General features: G+C 34.3%; 1 protein-coding gene across 3 annotated transcripts in view; it reads left to right on the top strand.

Annotated features, from left to right (window-relative positions):
• Positions 1 to 18,258, top strand: part of LOC118185852 (aldehyde dehydrogenase, dimeric NADP-preferring-like) — a 125,075-nt gene that overhangs the window by 63,272 nt on the left and 43,545 nt on the right. For 2 of the 3 annotated variants that reach the window (XM_085821171.1, XM_085821173.1), the window contains exons 2-4: positions 8,737 to 8,781; positions 12,776 to 12,919; positions 14,905 to 15,000. In XM_085821171.1, coding sequence (XP_085677297.1) covers positions 8,755 to 8,781; positions 12,776 to 12,919; positions 14,905 to 15,000 — 267 coding nt within the window. In that variant the 5' untranslated portion in view covers positions 8,737 to 8,754. Of the gene's footprint in view, positions 1 to 4,778; positions 4,931 to 8,736; positions 8,782 to 12,775; positions 12,920 to 14,904; positions 15,001 to 18,258 lie in introns of those variants that run through there. The other variant, XM_085821172.1, reaches the window with a different exon arrangement.

Raw genomic sequence — 18,258 nt, 5'->3', positions numbered from 1 at the left:
ATTTATTGGAAAAAAAGAGCTTCGTCCAAAAAATGTTTTTATCCAAAAACATTCGTTTTTCGGCGCGGTTTGCTTATAAAAACGGAGTAATAAAATTAACACAGATGACTCATTTTATATCGTCGGACCCACCAGCGGCCGAGCGGTAAAGTCGCTGAACACTAGTAGTTCGGTCCGAGGTTCGAATCACGCGAACGGGCTGGCTGCATGGGCGTTTTCGTGGTTTTCCCCGTGTGTAACGTGTATACGAACCAGTTTCCCTTAGAAAGTCCTCCACGAAGGCATCTCTCCCCTTAGGCTGATAGCCCTAGTGTGCTTTGCCATAATTAAAATAACCCATAACCTTTGTCTGGACATACTTAAATTATTTTTGTTGCGATAAACTCCTAATAGGAGGGCGGAGACAATTCCTGCCAACATCTGGTGGATGCTAACAGTCTCTGCTCTCCGGTACCTGTTGTAGTAACTAATTCCGTTACCATCAGAGAGCATTAATTCCAGAGTTAAGTGATAATCCGCTTCGTTATTAATACACACACGTTTTATTTACAATATAACACAATGGTTACAAGCATTATTATTAGGCACACGCCTTTATCATTATTAGGCTTAACACCTTCGTTCTTTCACCAAACTAAAGTTAAGTTACAGAATATCAACAGAGACAAGACGTTCGGACCGCCATCTAACGGCGCAAAATATCAATTTATAACACCTGTCATGTAACCTTTGAACTTCAGATTTGGACTGTAAGCCTGACAGCAGCTTTAGAACGAGATTTATCTGACATTAAATTCGTCTTCTTAGTTTGGATTTCTAAACATTCTTTTAAGTTTTCCTATGAAAATTCACTGCATTAAAATATAATTTGCCGATCTTCGGTACTACTTGATCTTCCAGAACAGACACTTCTAAACATGATATGTCTACAAGATCATTATATCACTACATTCTTGTGAACAAACCCTGCATACTTTATTAAAATAATTACTTAATTTAACCTTGTTTTTTTAACCAGCATTTCATCATGATCTGAGATAATGAATGGTAAATGCTGTCTGAGAATCTAACTCAAGAAGATATTACTCTTTGTATATGTTATGTTCAGAGCAAATTATTGTTAATTGCAAAAATTTTGCGTGCGAATGAAAGCGATACTTTTCATATTTTTATAAGAAACATAAATTAATATTATAATTTTTATATAACACTTTACAACGAATTTAAAAGGGTGTGCTATTTCTCACCGGTGATTCTCAGCCTTTTTAATTCCGAACTTTAATTAAAACCATTCAATATATTGCAGTGTAGTAGCTAATACTAACAAGCCTGATGAATCATGGCTGTTTACACGTTAAAAGGGGTGAAATTCGTTATTCTATGAAATTAGTAGCTAAAGCATGAAATAACCTATGAAATAACTTATTTCCTACTGAACTTGTAGCACTATATACATATACAGCCAAGTGTACAAAAAAGTCAGACGAACCTGTGGTTCATGATTCTGTTCAAGAGGAGCCGGTTCGGATTTACGGTTGACCCGAGATGGGACATCATAGTTTATGTCAATAATATTAAGATGAAGAGGAGATCCTCCAGCTGTATTGGATTGTATCCCATAACAACCCATTGTGAAGAGGTGTAATACTAATGGATGATATTTTAACCAGGCCGAAGAAACGACTCGCTAACTGATCACTCGGCACTCGATGCTGTTCTATTGGATCCTTTTTAGATTTTTGCTAGGCACGATTTGTTGCCAAAGAAAATCTGAGAATAATTCAGGTCTTTTATCATCACTGAAGGCATATCCATTAGGTGCATGATAGGGCGGTTTCTCTATTTCCAGCATTTTAGTCCACAGACAAATTGCCAAAAGAAATCATCTTCAAGATTTAACTTGACGATTTCGTCATTCCAAGATCTGAACACGTTATTATTCGCAGATCTGAACTTATACACTGGCAGGAAAATTGAAGTAATAACTTTAAAAACTCACGCAACTTGAATGATTTCGCAGCTAAGAACATGGAATGTGCATGAAATCTTTATTCTGTCATGCTGGCATACCTTCAACTTGTAGAACTGCCTATTTCTACAAAAAATAAATTTCAGTAGCAACATAGGAAATGTGATATGAAGTGAGGTAGGGAATTTGGTGCTACAGCTTCCTTGAGATGCACAAGAAAAAGTTAATAATATGTGCAGTCACCCCTGACCGATATGCAAGCTTTACAGCGATGTTCCATGTTGTATGAGATTGCTCAAACGTTCCTACGGCAGCAAAGTGTATTCACGATGAATAATGCCTTAAAGTTCCTGGAACGTGCTAGGTGGACGCTAGCAATGATGCAAATAGGCGATCTTATGCATCCCACATATGTTTTATTGGATTTAAATCCGGAGAATATGGGGACTGTTCATTCCGCTGGATTCATTCTCCGTCGAGACAATTGATCAGTAGTGCAGCGCAAAGAGCGGGAGCATTATCATCCATTAGGAGGAAGTTATTACTGATTTCATCCCTAAGTAACTTGATGCAAGGATCAAGATCCTCATTTCTGTATATTTCACAGTTGCGCGATAAAAATGTGCAGGTCAGTGCGCCATTCAGAATGATACCCGTGCGTGCCATGATTTTATCACCTTTGTACCAAAGCCTTTCACAAGAGCTTTTAGGCTTATTGCATATGTTTTTCTCCTTTCAAATTATTACACGTCTGGGGTAGTCTCCAGATATAAACGAGATTTACCAGTAAACAGAATTCTGCTCCAGCTAGTGGCGTAGCTAGGGTGGGGCAAGGAGGGACATCTGTCCCCGGGCGCAGCATCCAGGCGGCGCCTAATTGATGCTGCGAAATTTTTTGATGAAATGTTTTCATTTTTGCCACACAGAAAGGGACACAAATTCATCAGTTGTCCCTGGGCGCTGAAATCCTAGCTACACCATTGGCTCCAGTCCAAGGTACTCCAATCTCGATGATCACTGCAACGGGCGCATTTCGCAGCTCGAGTTAGTCGAACACAAATGATGAGTTTTCTCGCATACAACCCTCTTTTATGCAGCCTGTTACTCAGGGTATATATAAATAGTTGAATTGCTTTAGCTGCAGTTAACTTCTTCCCAATCTGGACTAGCATCAGTTGTGTATCTCTTTTAGAAATCGTTGCCAAATAATGAATGGTCTTGAAAATATGGTACATTTTTTATCTTGTTGTCTGCATACATCATCGGTGTCTTAAGCTATTTCCAGGTTCTTGACATGATGCTTTTGACTATTTTTAGGTTTCTGCAGACTTGCCCCAGTGCCTGTTCCGCTTCCATTCTTCCCGTCGTACGCAGTTTCTCACAATATGTCAAATGCCTTCTCAGCTACGCATTTCGTCTTCCATACGCGAAAACTTTATCCAACTTATCAGACAAAATTAAATTGAAATGAGCATAAAGCAGCGCTTTGTTTCCTCATGCCACGAAGGAAAGCAAAAATTTGCCCATTTCTGCATAGAATCTTACGAGAGCGCGTGATAATGTTCACCTTGTTTTACTATTCAACTGCCTTTCATTGAACTTTACTTATAAGAATGAACACAAAGATCCTTTTTACAGTTTTTTTTTTTTTTTTTTTTTTCTGACCAGTGCATTACTGTTATTAATACTGAATACTTTCAGTACCAATTAATAATGATTCAGTATTAATAATGACCAGTGCATTATCATTATTAGAACTGAATATCCAGATACCTTCAGCGACAATTCCTACAAAATTCGGTACTTTTCCGTTTTGCCGGCGCAAGCGATGAAGTCGCCAATAATGGTACAACCGATGCCAAACGGAATATTCTCGCTGGTAACCTTTTACGCCTCATTTTCAAAACAAGTCGCCGCTTTGTCTTATCAGATTGATTGTTTCTTTCAATACTAGCATATAATTACATAGAATTTTTATCAGATAGTTCAGTTTTATGTCTAAGGCCATTTTCGGTAATTAAGTCAATCAGGATGCAATCACAGCGCTTACCCGAAGCCGAAAATATAGAAAAGGTAAAGTCAAGGGTTAAATTCATCAATTCTAATGAGAATGCATTAACGAAGTAAAGCACTGCAGTTTTACATAATTTCTGTGTAAGCTGTTCGTACGAATTGAAATATTTCTTGCATTTAAACTTGTGTTCCAAATTAAGATTTAACTTGAAATTAATGTAGATAATTACTGAGAGCATTAGATTTTTGTAGAGTAGTTTACGTGAGATGAGATCGCTTGGGTTCACGTGATATGAACCGGCGAATCAGGATGTTGAACCATGAAAGCATAGTAAATTCTTAAATTAATGTCTTTTTACAAATTTATTGTCTTTATTTATTGGCTTTTTATAAAATTTTAAGCGATATTAAAATGTTTTTGCCTTCAAAAAAAGAACTTTTAGAACTAACATTTTTTATGTGTATACCGTATGTTGTCGCCAATAAAGTCTGCTTGGCGAGATTTGCGCCGGCGAAACGGAAAAGTACCCAAAATTCTTTTCCCGCGGAATTCATCCGTAAAGAAAAGACTTCCAAGGAGATTGAGGGTTAGATAAAATCTCCTTCACTCTCTAACTATCCAGACTTTTCCAGCAGAGAAAATATTTTAAAAAACTTGGGAAGTTTAGGCGTAATGAAGCGCCAAACATCGATAACAAGATGTTCAAGAAGTTGCCAAGTCGCCAGGAGAGCAATTTATGTCTATTCTAGTATCCTACTGTTTCTCAACTAAGTGCCCTGTGTGACGTTCAAGGGGGGGGGGCTAAAAGGTTCAAGGTCACGTGAGCGTGTTGGAGATATGAAACAAACTTTTTCCGGTTGGGTACTGAAGTTTGATACTAATGCGATAATTTCATTCTTGTGAACTTTCAATGTGCGTAGATTATCCGTGAATGTTAAAGATCGTTGGTAAGCATTCAGGCTTTTCTCTTAAATTTGAATTCTGTGATTTGCAGTGTATATGTGGTATAACAAATTTTATTTGACTTGAAATTTTGCGTGAAAGTTATTATTAATGATTTGTGATGTAGATCTTGTTTCCGGTATTTAATTTCAACTTTATTCTTCAGTTTATGACGTATTTTTAGAAAATGAAACAGTAATGATGTTCATCGACCTTGTATTTTGTTTATCCGTTGATTTGTAAATAAAATCTGTATGCATAGTTACTTTAGATGTGAAATTGGTTAGTTTTATAGTATTTTAATGAAACAGAGCAAAACAAATGTTTGTTATGATTATTTTATGCCTTTCGCAATATTTCATTTATAAGCGTTACCTTTTATTTTATAATAGCTAAATGAGTTGTTTACCTTTTCAGTAAAGTATTCGTTATATATTTTACAGAAAATATATTTTTGTTGCAAAAAAATTTCTGTATATTTCTCAAAAAGCAGGGAGTCCACCCACAAAATTTCATAGTTTTGGAGCGTGAGATGTGATCAGCCTTTTATTTACCTTTTTAAGTATTTAGTTTTATTTTATAAATGTAAAGGACTATTTTTCTGCAGATTTTTGTATTTATCAACATTTTGACCTTTTTCTTGTTTAATTTATAAAACACATTAAAAGATAATCTAAATATAATTAAATGTCCATACAATTAGCCACAAAAGTCTGCGTACATACTAAATTTTAAATTAAAAAACACTTAAAGCATAGAAAAATGTATTTTAACCATTGCATTTTTTTCTTCCATTAGCTAAAATTGTAAGCTTAAATAAAAAGTAAATAATTTCAGTGTAATACTTTTTTTCAAAAATATATTTTGTCAAAAAAACTCAGAAATTGCCTCCAATAAGTCTGCGTACACTTAAAAAAAAATCAAAATATAAGTTTTTTACATTACTTCAATACTTTGTAGGATATCCTTTATTCTTCAAAACAGCTTGCAGACGTCTGGGCATTGACTGAACTAGTTTTTCAGTGTCATCCGACGTGAATTTCGCCCATTCTTCCTGCAATTTACTAATTAGCTCATTTCGAAACGTAATATTGTATTTTCGAATTCGTTTCTCCAATTTTGCTCACAAATGTTCGATTGGATTGAGGTCTGGTGACTGTGGAGGAGTATGCAACTGTCTTGGAGTGTGATAGAGGAGATATTCCTTCACAATTTTATCTGTATGATTCGGGTCGTTGTCTTGTTGGAAAATAAAGGTATTAGAAAGGTTTAAATTTCGGGCACTGTCTCGTAGATTTTTCTTCAGAATATCCAGATAAATATGCTTATCCATGACTTTATCAATAATGTGAAAATTTCCAACTCCTTTCGACGACATACACCCCCATACCATCACACCGCCAGCTCCATATTTGACATTTGGATTTAAATTTCTCAGATTCAGTTCTGTTCCTGGTTTTCTCCATACATTAGGGGGGACCAGTAACTTTAAATATTGTAAATTTACTTTCATCTGACCAAATTACATTGTTCCAGAAGTCCTGCGAAGAGTTTAAATATGTTTTGGCAAAAGCAATTCTTTTCTTTCTATTTGTCTCGGAAATGCATGGCTTAAACCTAGGTTTGCGTCCATGATAATCGGCCTTTCGCAGCACTTTTCGTACGGTTTCAGGAGAAATTTCCATGTTGCAAATTAACAAAATGTCTTTTTCAATGCTTGCAGCAGAAAGTTTAGGATTTTGTTTAATTCGTAAAATAATTTTTCTTTCTTCTCTCTGCGGTAGCTTCTTCGGTCTTGGTTTTACAGCAACACTACCAGTGTCAAGATAGTTTTGAATAACTCTTTGCACACTAGAAAATGGTTTTCCAATGGTTTTACCAATATAACAAAGAGTTTTACTTTCATCTCCAATATGATAATTAGTTGTCTCGTAGCTAAAGGAATTTCTTTATTGGTTGTCATTTTGGTTGATCTTTACAATATGGTAACTGGTAGTTTGGCGACATTTTGGAGGCGATAAAGGTTACTACCTGGGACTTTGGTAATAATGTGAGCAGTACTCAGTTCCGATTACGCATTATTTTGTGTGAGGGAAATGAGAGATCATGGGATATGTCATGTGATATTAATGGACGAATTACGGTTCTTTAATCGGAAAAGGGGGGAAATCGGGAAAAAATCTGGAAATTTTGTATTTGGCTTTATTCTGTGTTGTGTGAAACAGTGTTCGTGAATTTTTGGATCCCATGGCCGTAACTAAAGTGAATTCGAAATGGGTATTTATGTATGTATTAATTTAATGTATGTGCGCATTTATATTTTAAGTAGTGTTTTTGAATTTAATTATATTTTAATTAAATGATAGTTATTTTGTGAATTTTATGTTTGTAGGAATTTGGTATACGTTTTAGTTGAAGTAAACGTGCATGGAAATAATTTAAATATTTGATACTAAGTATTTGTAATGCTTGCGGTATGAATTCGTTGGTGACGTGTATAATGTAACTATCATTTAATTAAAATATAATAATAACTATCATTTAATTAAAATATAGACGATGTATAATGTAATAGATGATTTAGAGGTAAAAGTTTTTGGATATTTTATTTATTTTATATGTGGAAATGTTCATATTTGGAAAGGGTAAATACTTTTTCGCGATCAGGTAATTTCATATATGTTCTTTTTACCGGGTTTAAAGATTGAGAAAATTGTCATGTATTTTCGTGAAATTTTTCTAATTTATGAGAAAAAAGCAGTGTACATGGATATAGTGAAGAGTGTGAGCAATGCCATTTTTGTGCAATTCTGGGATGTTTTTTTAAGTAAAAATAAGTCGGCGTGTACATGGTTTATGTGTATGTGTTATTTTGAAAAACGCGTAAGGAGTATGGTATTGTGCACTTTTTCCCAATTTTGCAGTGAATATTTGTCATGATTAAGCAGTTTTGTTAGGTAAAATTTCTAGCATAAGTGTAATTCGGCTAGTAGATTGTTGGAAGAAGTGTTCAGTAGATAAAAAGAAAAGAAACATGTCTTTACTTCGTGAAGACAAAATGGCGGCGGGAAAAAAAAGTAGAGGGTTGCTGTAGGAGAGTTGGTCGCCAAATTTTCGCCAAAAAAACGCCAAGTTACCATAATGTAAAGATCAACCGTCATTTTCATCAAAGAAAATAAAAATAACAACATCCAATTAACGTAAAATTTGCTTTGGAAGTCAAGGACCTTAAAAGTGTAACCTTTTTTGCATTCTCAAGTTTGAAGTTTAAAAGTTGGATAAGAAATCCCCCGCCTCCTTTGCATTGTACGCACACTTTATTGGCTTTGATTTCTGGCCACTTACCTTTAAAAAATTAGTGTGCATAAATTATTAGATATGAAAATATTACAGTTAAATAATTTCAAAGTCCCTTATTGAAACTAAATATTTAAAAAATAAAACTTTAAGAAACTACTCTTTTCGCACCTTAAAATTTGGATATGATATTACTTTTCTTGATATACGCAGACTTTATTGACTAACTGTATATTTTTCCAGTTTTAAAATGGAGGGGGTGAGATGATCGACTAGCAATAATGAAAGGAGCAAAAGAGGTAGAGAACCTGTGGGTTAGAATTTACTAAATTTTCAGTTGCCTTGAATGCGAGGATGCCAGGTTTTAGAATTCGTTACTGATCTGCTTATTTTTATGTAGACAAAATTTATATTACTGCTATTCATTTCCTTTTTTTTCACCTGATGTTTTTTTAAGAGCTCAGTAGTTTGTTCTTATCGTAGTTTAAATAATATTTTTTATTATCTTTTACAGAAACCCCAGAGATAAGCAATGGCTTCTGCTGCTGAATTTTCAAAGGTAATGAAATTCTTTTGTTCGAACCCAGTTGGCATTAAAAATTGTGCAAGAGAACTTACATGGAAAAATTAATTTTCTGCTATTCATCTCTCTTTTTTTAATATCATATTGCAGAGTGATTTAATATAGTAAGTTATGTAAGACAATAACAAAGTAAACAGAACAAAAAAAAATTGCAAATTTTTGGTAGCTATTTTAATTAATAACATAACAAATTTCATCTATATTATAAGTACTGTGTTTGTTTTAATTTTTTATTAACTTTTTTGAGGGGGTATAAATTAACGAATTATTAGAAATAGGTATAGTAGTTTATACTTCAGTACAAACTATGTGAGAAAGTGCACAATCGCTTGCCCACTGCTTGGCGCGTTTTTAAGAATTGCACTTACTCTGTATCCATTTGCACATCGACCTATTTTCACTTCAAAAAACATTCCAGAATTGCACAAAAATAGCTTTGCGCACTCTTTTGATTTTATCCATGTACACATCGACCTATTTTCACTTAAAAAGTCAAAGAAAATTAACAAAAATCCAGTTCTTACTTTGTAAAAAGTGCTAAACAAACGCCAAATAAGTGGGTGATTCTGCATTTTAGCCCAAACTATGTAGTTTAGTACTTCACAACTAATTTTTGGAACTACTTTCATTTAAGAACACTGGTGGATTATATTTGTTTTTTAGATTTTGAGCTTTTGTAGATTATGTTGCTTCTCGCCTTTTGATATACATAATGTTTAACTGTGAGTGACATTCTTAGTGTTTGTGCTTAGAATGTTATAATAAGAATTTATGGTAATTTTAATAGCAGCTTCCAAAATTTAATTGCTGATCAACCAAGATGTAACATCTCGAGAGGTATAAGAATACGTGGCAATGTTTTGGTGTTGGAAGCCGCTAAAATAAGGAAGTACCGAATTTGCTTGTATTAATGAACAAAAATCTGTTGCTGGCTTGCAAGTTCAGATTCTTGTGGCCTTTTTTATGCTCTTCAAGTCTTTGATTTATCCTTCTGATAAATCATTTATGTCTATTCATAATTTGCAAAATTGTTTGAAACATTAATTAGTTAATCTTTGGATTATGGTAACTTCACGATTTTTTGGCAGAAATTTGGCAACCAATCCTGCTACAGCAACCTGCTAGTTTTGTTTTGGATGCCATTTTGTTTTCACGAAGTAAAGGCCTTTTTTTTACTCAACATTTTTTCCAACAATCTGCTAGCTGAATTATGCTTATACTAGAACTTTTATGGAACAAAAATGCTTGATCATGATGAAGATTAGGTGCGAAATTAGGAGAAAGTGCAGAATCACAAACTGCTTGCCACGTTTTTAAGAATTGCACATACACGGTATCATCCATGTACACATCGACCTATTTTCACTTAAAAAAACATCCCAGAGTTGCACAAAAAGGGCATTGCACACACTCTTGACTTTATCCATGTACAGTACTCAAGTCCTAGCTAGTAACTTTTATCGCCTTACCAAAATGTCACCAAACTACCTGTTACCATATTCCAAAGATTAGCTCATTAATTTAGATAAGTGTAAAACTATGTAATCGTCCTTCACATGTACCTTGTTAAGTAATTTCAAATAATCATGGGCCAACTATTAATTTTACTAAATTGCTATTAGTATCTTGCTGCATTTGTGATGAGTCTTTGTTTATGTAGTTGTATATGTGTTAGAAATGTTATTATTATACTTGCATATTTTTGCACGTGAAATTAGTAAAGTTTATATCGTAATGAAATACATAATACCTTCGTTTAATTATTAGATATATAGCACTTTCAGTTTTTGATACAAGACCCTTATTTGTTATTACCCTTATTTTACCCTTATTTTGTTTGCTTAGGCAATTCACAGTGCTTTTCTTCAGAAGAAATTGAAAACTGCTTGTGATTGAGATAAAAACTGAACATGCTTTTTTCAGAATGATGAGAAAAAATTATATTTTAAAAAAAGGGTGGCTTGTAAGTAGAACTTGTGTGCTCTGCCACCCAACCAGTATAGTGGTTAACTTCGCCGACTGCCATGCCAAAGGCCCGGGGTTCAAATCCCAGAGAAGGCATAGATATTTGTAAATGTGTAATGTCCATGTGGCATGGGGGCAGTCTAAATATGCCCAAGCCGAAAGTCCTCTCAAGAAATTGGTGGTGGACAGTGGCGTAGCTAGGGTGGGGCAAGAAGGGACATCTGTCCCCGGGCGCAGCATTCAGGGGGCGCCAAATTGATGCTACGAAATTTTTTAATGAAATGTTTTGCATTCTTTGCACACAGAAAGAGGTGCTAATTCTTCAGTTGTCCCTGGGCGCTGGAATCCTAGCTACGCCACTGGTGGTGGAGGAAGATGGGTGAGAGACCCTCGGACCCCATCCCACCAAGGTGGTTTCCATCAAAATTGGGGGTGGAACTGAACTAAATCACACTGTCACCTGTAAGGTGCTCAAGGCTGTTGCCAATGACAGACATAAACTTGAGCTTCTTGCTGCGAGGAATTTTGAGGGCTTGTATTGAGATCAGACGAGTGAGCATTAGCAACAACAGCCTGTGTGCTCTGATGCTGGACATGATAGAAGTTAATTCACAGATGTGAAAATTGTATTATATTCACATTTGTGAATTAATTGCATCTATATTAGTTTTACAAGGACTGATTTTTGAAAAAGCTGTTGAAATTGTTAATGGCAAAGAAAGTGCAACTGAATTGGTCAGTTGAAAAGAAAAGGAGCTTTTTATTTGAACTTTCTTTAAAAAGTCACAGCTATGCATGGTATTTATTTTGCATCTGTGCATTCAAAGTAATTTTTAAAAGTGTTTATGATATATTGTTGTATTGTCTTCCTTGTATTTCATTAGTCTGAAGTATATCAATGTTAATTAGCTATTTTTCCATATATCTATTTAGAACTTAGTTATCCATTATGACCATATACAGGTTATGTGGTGCATTAAAGGATGTGCCATATGGATTTAATTGACAGGATAGTCAGTATATTTAAATATACAGAAAAAGAAGCAACGAATTAAAAAAAAAAAAAAAAATGAGGAATTTTTCTCTGCAGAATTTAGGTTATGTGGTCCATTAAAGGATGTGCCATATGAATTTGGTTGACAGGATAGTCAGTATATTTAAATATACAGAAAAAGAAGCAACGAATAAAAAAAATTGAGGAATCTTTCTCTGCAGAATTTGCTTTTATTAATTTTTTGAGTTTAATGCTAAAAATTGAAAATCATTCCTAAATAATCAACAACTTCAGCAGCAAGCTGATGCTTTTGAAAGTTTCTGTGGTACTTACGTATTATCGCAACCAGGTTGACGCTATTTGTAAGTTTGAGTAAAAAAGTATGAATAGAAAGAAAATGTTCATTTATTAATTGCAGATAATTTTTAATACAGTTTTTTATATTATTTTCTTTTAAAATATAAAATAGCAATTAAACCCTTCTGGTTTCGAATTTGAATAAGTTGCAGAATTATTTTTTAGGCGGAAATCTTTTGGCTATTGCTTTTAGCACTGATTAAAAACCGTATTCGCCATAACCATGTACACGTCGACTTATTTTTACTTAAAAAAATATCCCAGAATTGAACTCTTCACTTTATCCATGTACACTGCTATTTTCTCATAAACAAAAATTTGCACGAAAATGCAGGAAAATTTTGTGAATCTCCACATGCTCTTTTTACAAAACTACGTATAACATAAATATCTTTTTACAAAACTACGTAGGGTTGCCGTAAGTAGGGTCGCCAAATTTTGCAATTTATGCAAATTTTGACCTGGTTGCGATAATACGTAAGTACCGTTTCTGTTTTTGTTATAAAGTCAAAACTATTTAAACGAACTTAAAAATGTGTATCCTGATTTTTTAAATATTAAAATCAGTGTCACAATATAATTGAAATTAATCTTTCATGTTAGAGCTTTTTTTTTTTCCTTCATCTCTCAATTTTTCTGTTTATAATGTTGTAGGTGGTACAGAAAGCACATAATGCCTTTAAGAGTGGAGTTACAAAAAATGTGTCTTTTCGAATACAGCAGCTGAAAAACTTTTACAGATTATGTGCTGAAAATGAACAAAAACTTGTTAAAGCTGTGAGCCAGGATATAGGAAAGGTGATTATTATTATTATTATTATTATTATTTTTTACCATATATATTTTTAAAATCTCTGAAATGTTAAATTGCTTTTTTATTGTGTAATTTTTATACCTTAAAAAAGTGTGCTTTAAAGTTCTGATTATCTACAGCCTATTCAGCATTTTTGCTTTTTTTAGCTATATTTTAGCAATTTAAAGATCAAGACCATGTTCATTATGATTTTTTTACATTAGAGAGATCAGCCACTTTGAGTTTTTACCTCTCATGACAAACATAACTCTAAATTTTATGTAAAAGTCCTCAAAAGACTGAAAGCAGGAATCTGGTGTGTCAGACCAGACATTAGCACCAACTGGAAATTGCATGATGACAATTTGGCAGCCCACAGTGCCCTTGTAGTAACTAACTACCAAGCCAAATCTAACATGGCAATGCCCCTCCAACCGCCTTACAGTACCGACTAGGCTCTCTCAGACTTCTTTTTGTTTGCCCATTTGAAATCTCCCCTGAAAGGATATTGTTATATAATGATTGATGACCTCAAAGCACCTTGTCCAAAAAGCTTTAAACACACTTCTTGAACAGACTTTTGCAGCTTGGAAATCTGACTGGTAAAGTCATATTTACATGAATGTTTATATAAATGTCACTTGTACACTTGCTGACATTATTTTACAAACAGATCTTGTAGTCAGTGCAGGATTTACGTATAAGCTATAGCTTAAGCCCCCCGCTTTCTTGGGGGCCCAAAAAAATTCTCTAGGTAACTTAAAATCATATTTGGCATTGATATATAATATCTGGACTTATAAATGGCCCCTTATCTGAAATATCGGACCGTATCAAGTCTAAATATAGTTTTATTATAACAGTCAAAATAATATTGACTAATTTATTAAAAATGAAATGACTTAATAATTGTGTAAAAGTTAGAATTCCTTTTTGTTATCAGGTACTTGTATATATAGAAATATTGGTACTTTTTTGTTATGCACCCGTTTACATGCACACATAGGCCACCAATGGTGCTATCATTGAGTCTCTGCATGGCTTCTGTTTCAAAGGGACCAAAAAGGCGTGAAGGTGCAAAACGGAAAAGTACTGACATATCTTCATTCATTGTCAAATCTGAAACAGAGGAGTGATTTAGTACTAGAACTCTCAGTTATTCATGATCATTGTTTAAAGTTCATAGAAATAGGTATATAATTATTATCTTGAAAATACTTGTTGATAATACTGGATTAAACATATTTCTTAATAATTTGATGTGAAGTTTAAAATTTCTATGAATGCTTTCATATAATTTTTTAAAGCAAGATATTTTATCTGATTAAAAGAAAAATGTGCTAATATAAAATTTTAAATATGCCCAAAAAAGGGGGAGAGAAAGAAAAAAATCTTAAATTGACATAGATTTTGAGTGATACTCAAAGTTGAGTTTTCTCTTAGTGTGCCAGTCTAAGGATGCTTTTATTACTTACTTTAAAAAGAGTATTTTGAAAAACATTGTACTGTATTATCTTTTTGAAATATCAGTGATTTGGACGTATTGCTTATTTAGCAAGTATTTTCACATCTAAATATTCATACCACTAGAAATTTTGTTACTTTTCTGTTTTGGGGACTGGATTCAGAAATGTATGCATGTATGGATGCATGTGTTCATGTATATATGTATATATTAATGTATGTGTGTACGCATACATATAATGCACATACACACAATGCATACATACGGAATGTGGTTCTGATAACAGAAGAGTATTGAATTTTTTACTCATTTGTGATGAAGAAAGTAGCATCTGTTAGTTAATTAAAATAAGTCATCTGCAAATCATTTTCATTTGCTTATTATGAATTTTTTTCATTGTTACTGCTGTTCATGAAACTAGAAATTTCTTTTAATATTAATATGTTGATTATTAAAGACTGTGTGGTCTTAATTGTATTTTGAAGTTTTAAGTAATTTAAACTAAATTGTAGTTTTTGTTGTTAGCCAAACCAAGAAGCTGTCTTATATGAAGTAGAATTCCTTATGAATGATATACGATGTATGCAACAAAATATCCGTAAATGGATTAAACCTGAACCAGTAAGTATTGAATAGTTCTTTATTGATCATTTATTTATTATAAAGATGTATGATCTATATGTTATATCTGAATTTATAATAGTAAAATTTAATCTTAATCATATTTTGGCAAAATTCGACATAGTAGTTTGTGTATTAATATTTTGGGTATGTTTAGGAGAAATTCACATAGGTAGCTTTAATGGCAGTTATTCGTGAAAGGAATTTTTTGAATTCTAGAAATATTTCATCATATTTATGTCTGGTGAATTATATAAGCTTGCTAAATCATTATGTCTTTATTTGTCATATTTGGTAATGCTGGATGACTAGTTCAAATACACTGCTGGCCATTAAAATTGCAACACAATGAAGTAAAGCAAATACAAAAATGATATTTATTGCATGTAAACAATATGGCATGAAGACAAAATAATTAAATTTGTAAGCATTTTTGAGGTTTACAGGGCTGAGAAATTAGTAGAAACAGCTGCCATCCCTATCAGCTAAAACGGCCCTTACCCCATTAGGCATAAAATCAAACTGGGATTGAATGGCAGAAATGGGCAACTCATTCCATGCTGCTTCAAGTCTATGCCACGCTTCATCAACCCTATCAGTTGGAGAGGGGTGGCGGGCTAGTCTCTCAGCGACCCATGACCAGATGTTTTCAATGAGTGACATATCTGGAGACCATGCAGGCCAAGGCAGCGATCGAATACCCTGTGTATCTGTGTATCTAGGAACATCAGAACATGACATGCAACATGTGATGTTGCATTATTTTGTTGGGACATGGCGTTTGGGAATGTTGAAGATAAGGCACAACCATTGGACATAACATGTCAGAAATGTACCTTCGTTCAAATTACTGTCGATGCAAACTAGAGACATGCATGTCATGTACCCAATGACTGCCCAAAACATCACACCAGGTGCAGAGCCCCTATGCCGATATCAAATGCAAGCAGACAACGTGCGGTCTCCTCCACACACGTATGCGGCCATCAAAATATGCACGTAGAACTGGGACTCGTTTGAAAAGGTGACATTGTGCCACTCCTGTACCCAGCTTTTATCGTCTGGCGCATCAGAGTCACCATCTCTCCCTATGCTGCATTGTCAAGTGAAGCCGAAGTAATGGTCACGCTGCTGCAAACATCAACACACCTTGTGAGCTGATACTGGCCGTGCTGTAAGCATGCCTATTTCCTGACTAATGCTCTGGGATGTGGTCGTATGATTTTGCAGGGCTGACCTCACAATCTGTCCTCTCTGGCATTAGTCATGGGAGGACATTGAAATCCTACATGCCATTCAGTATGACCTTCAGCAATCCATTGATTCCATATTGGCATGACAGTGGTTGGATGTGACTGGCAGTATCATGGAACGATAATCTAAACTTTCGATTGGCAACAATCCTGCCTCTATTGAATTTCGGAACTTCCTGGTAAACATTTTCTCTTCTTATTTGAGGCATAACACGATATTATGAGCAAACTCCAACCTTACAAAGCACTTTCCAAATGAGAAATTCACTCTGCAATTTTTCTTTTATGCAGTGCTACAGATGTCGTTCCTCCCTCCTGTGTCATCTAAATGCTCTGAAATGCTAATTATTTGCATATGCCAACCTCTTCTTCCTTTCATGTGATTTTGAGGTTCGTCAGATCATTCCTTCCTGGTGTTGCAATTTTAATGGCCAGCAGTGTAGGTTGTTTTGTTGCTCATGGTGATATCTAGTAATTTAACACGTTGTGAATGAGGAGAGGCTTTAAAAATCCAAAGAATAATTATCTTTGCTTGTTTGAGGTGCTGCATGATCCTGTTGGAAAAGATTTGCATTTCCTAATTGCTATATTGATGTTAAAAAGTGAAGATAACAATAAATAAAATGCTTATTTAAGAATTCTCCAAATGTATTGGTGTTGTTGAATGGCAATAGTTATACACAGAATTACCGCATTTCCACCACCCTCCATAATATTGATTTTATATCATAGGTCCATTGCTTTGACAGATTTTTACATTAATTTTACTCTGTCATGAGCTTGGCTGGGAACAGTTTATTTGTCTAAGCTGTGTCTATTTAAACAGCATTGCTCTTGAAAGTACCGAGCCCAAACTGGATGCATATGAGCCTAAAAGAAGTAATAAACAAATAACCGTGTTGCTTGAATGCATTTATGGGTTTATAAAATCAAATAGAATGTCAATCTTTAAGTACTTCATGTACTGATATTGTTGCATTTATATATGTTACCGGCAAAGTATTAAACACTGCCATTTTATAGAATGCCTAGACATTGTATACAATGCCGGACAATTTTAGGCAAAGTATGAAATATAAGAATTATTACGTACTTTCCCTAGGCATTGTATATAATACCTAGGCATTCTATAGAATGACAAATGCTCTTTAGGCAAAGTATGGAAAAAGGTTATGATAGATATGGGTATTATTTAAAAGTTGTTCATTCCTCAGAAATACAAATGTTATTTTGGAAAATTAATTAAAGTGTGCCATTAAGAAATTGTTATTTGAAATATGAAAAAAGAAAAGATGGTGAAATTATCTTGATACAACATAATTTGTATTTTCTGTCTCTGTCTGGCCGGGGCTGGGAATCGGCAAGATCTACCTGACTACGGAAATTAAATTCAGAAACTATCATAAGTTTCACAACAATGCCCTTTTTAACACCTTCTTGTTTTTTGTTTCTGACAGGGCTCACAAAGGTGGTCAGTTCAATAGCATTACGTGTAGCATTTTTGTATTTGATTGAAAGCTCTTTCAACATTCCGTCACGTCATCCAGTACTTAAATGTGTTTTCATGAAGTATGAGAAATAATTCGCCGTCCATGGCGTAATACTGTATAGTACTGACGCATTCTTTAACAGGATAAATGAATGTACTTCTGTTTTCCAAGAACATCCCATCCTAGCAATTCAGCAGCCACCTGTTCCATGGTTCCTTCTTAGTAGTCATTTTGGCTTTTCTACATCACTGATTAACTTCTAGCAAGTATAATTCGACTGTATCAAGCACAACCTTGGTCGGCATTCTGCCGAAACATATAGACTCGTCCAAAAGGGGAGTTATTACTTGCTGCGACGTGAAGGGTCTTCTTCTCGTCTCCGGAAAGAGCTATGATGGAAATAAAGAAAGTCCCCATCCTTCCACCCCATTTTGAGAATAATTCGGTCCGAATGGCGCATGTGTGTTTGCACTCATGGTCGCAGATGAAGTGGTTGAAGTATAGTTTGGTTCTTC

This window comes from Stegodyphus dumicola, chromosome 7 (genome assembly GCF_044657685.1).
Source record: "Stegodyphus dumicola isolate Sdum_Otavi_A_Nest chromosome 7, ASM4465768v1".
Taxonomy (NCBI): domain Eukaryota; kingdom Metazoa; phylum Arthropoda; class Arachnida; order Araneae; family Eresidae; genus Stegodyphus; species Stegodyphus dumicola.
The sequence above is the reverse complement of the archived record's forward strand: the minus strand, read 5'-3'. Positions and strand labels throughout refer to the sequence as shown.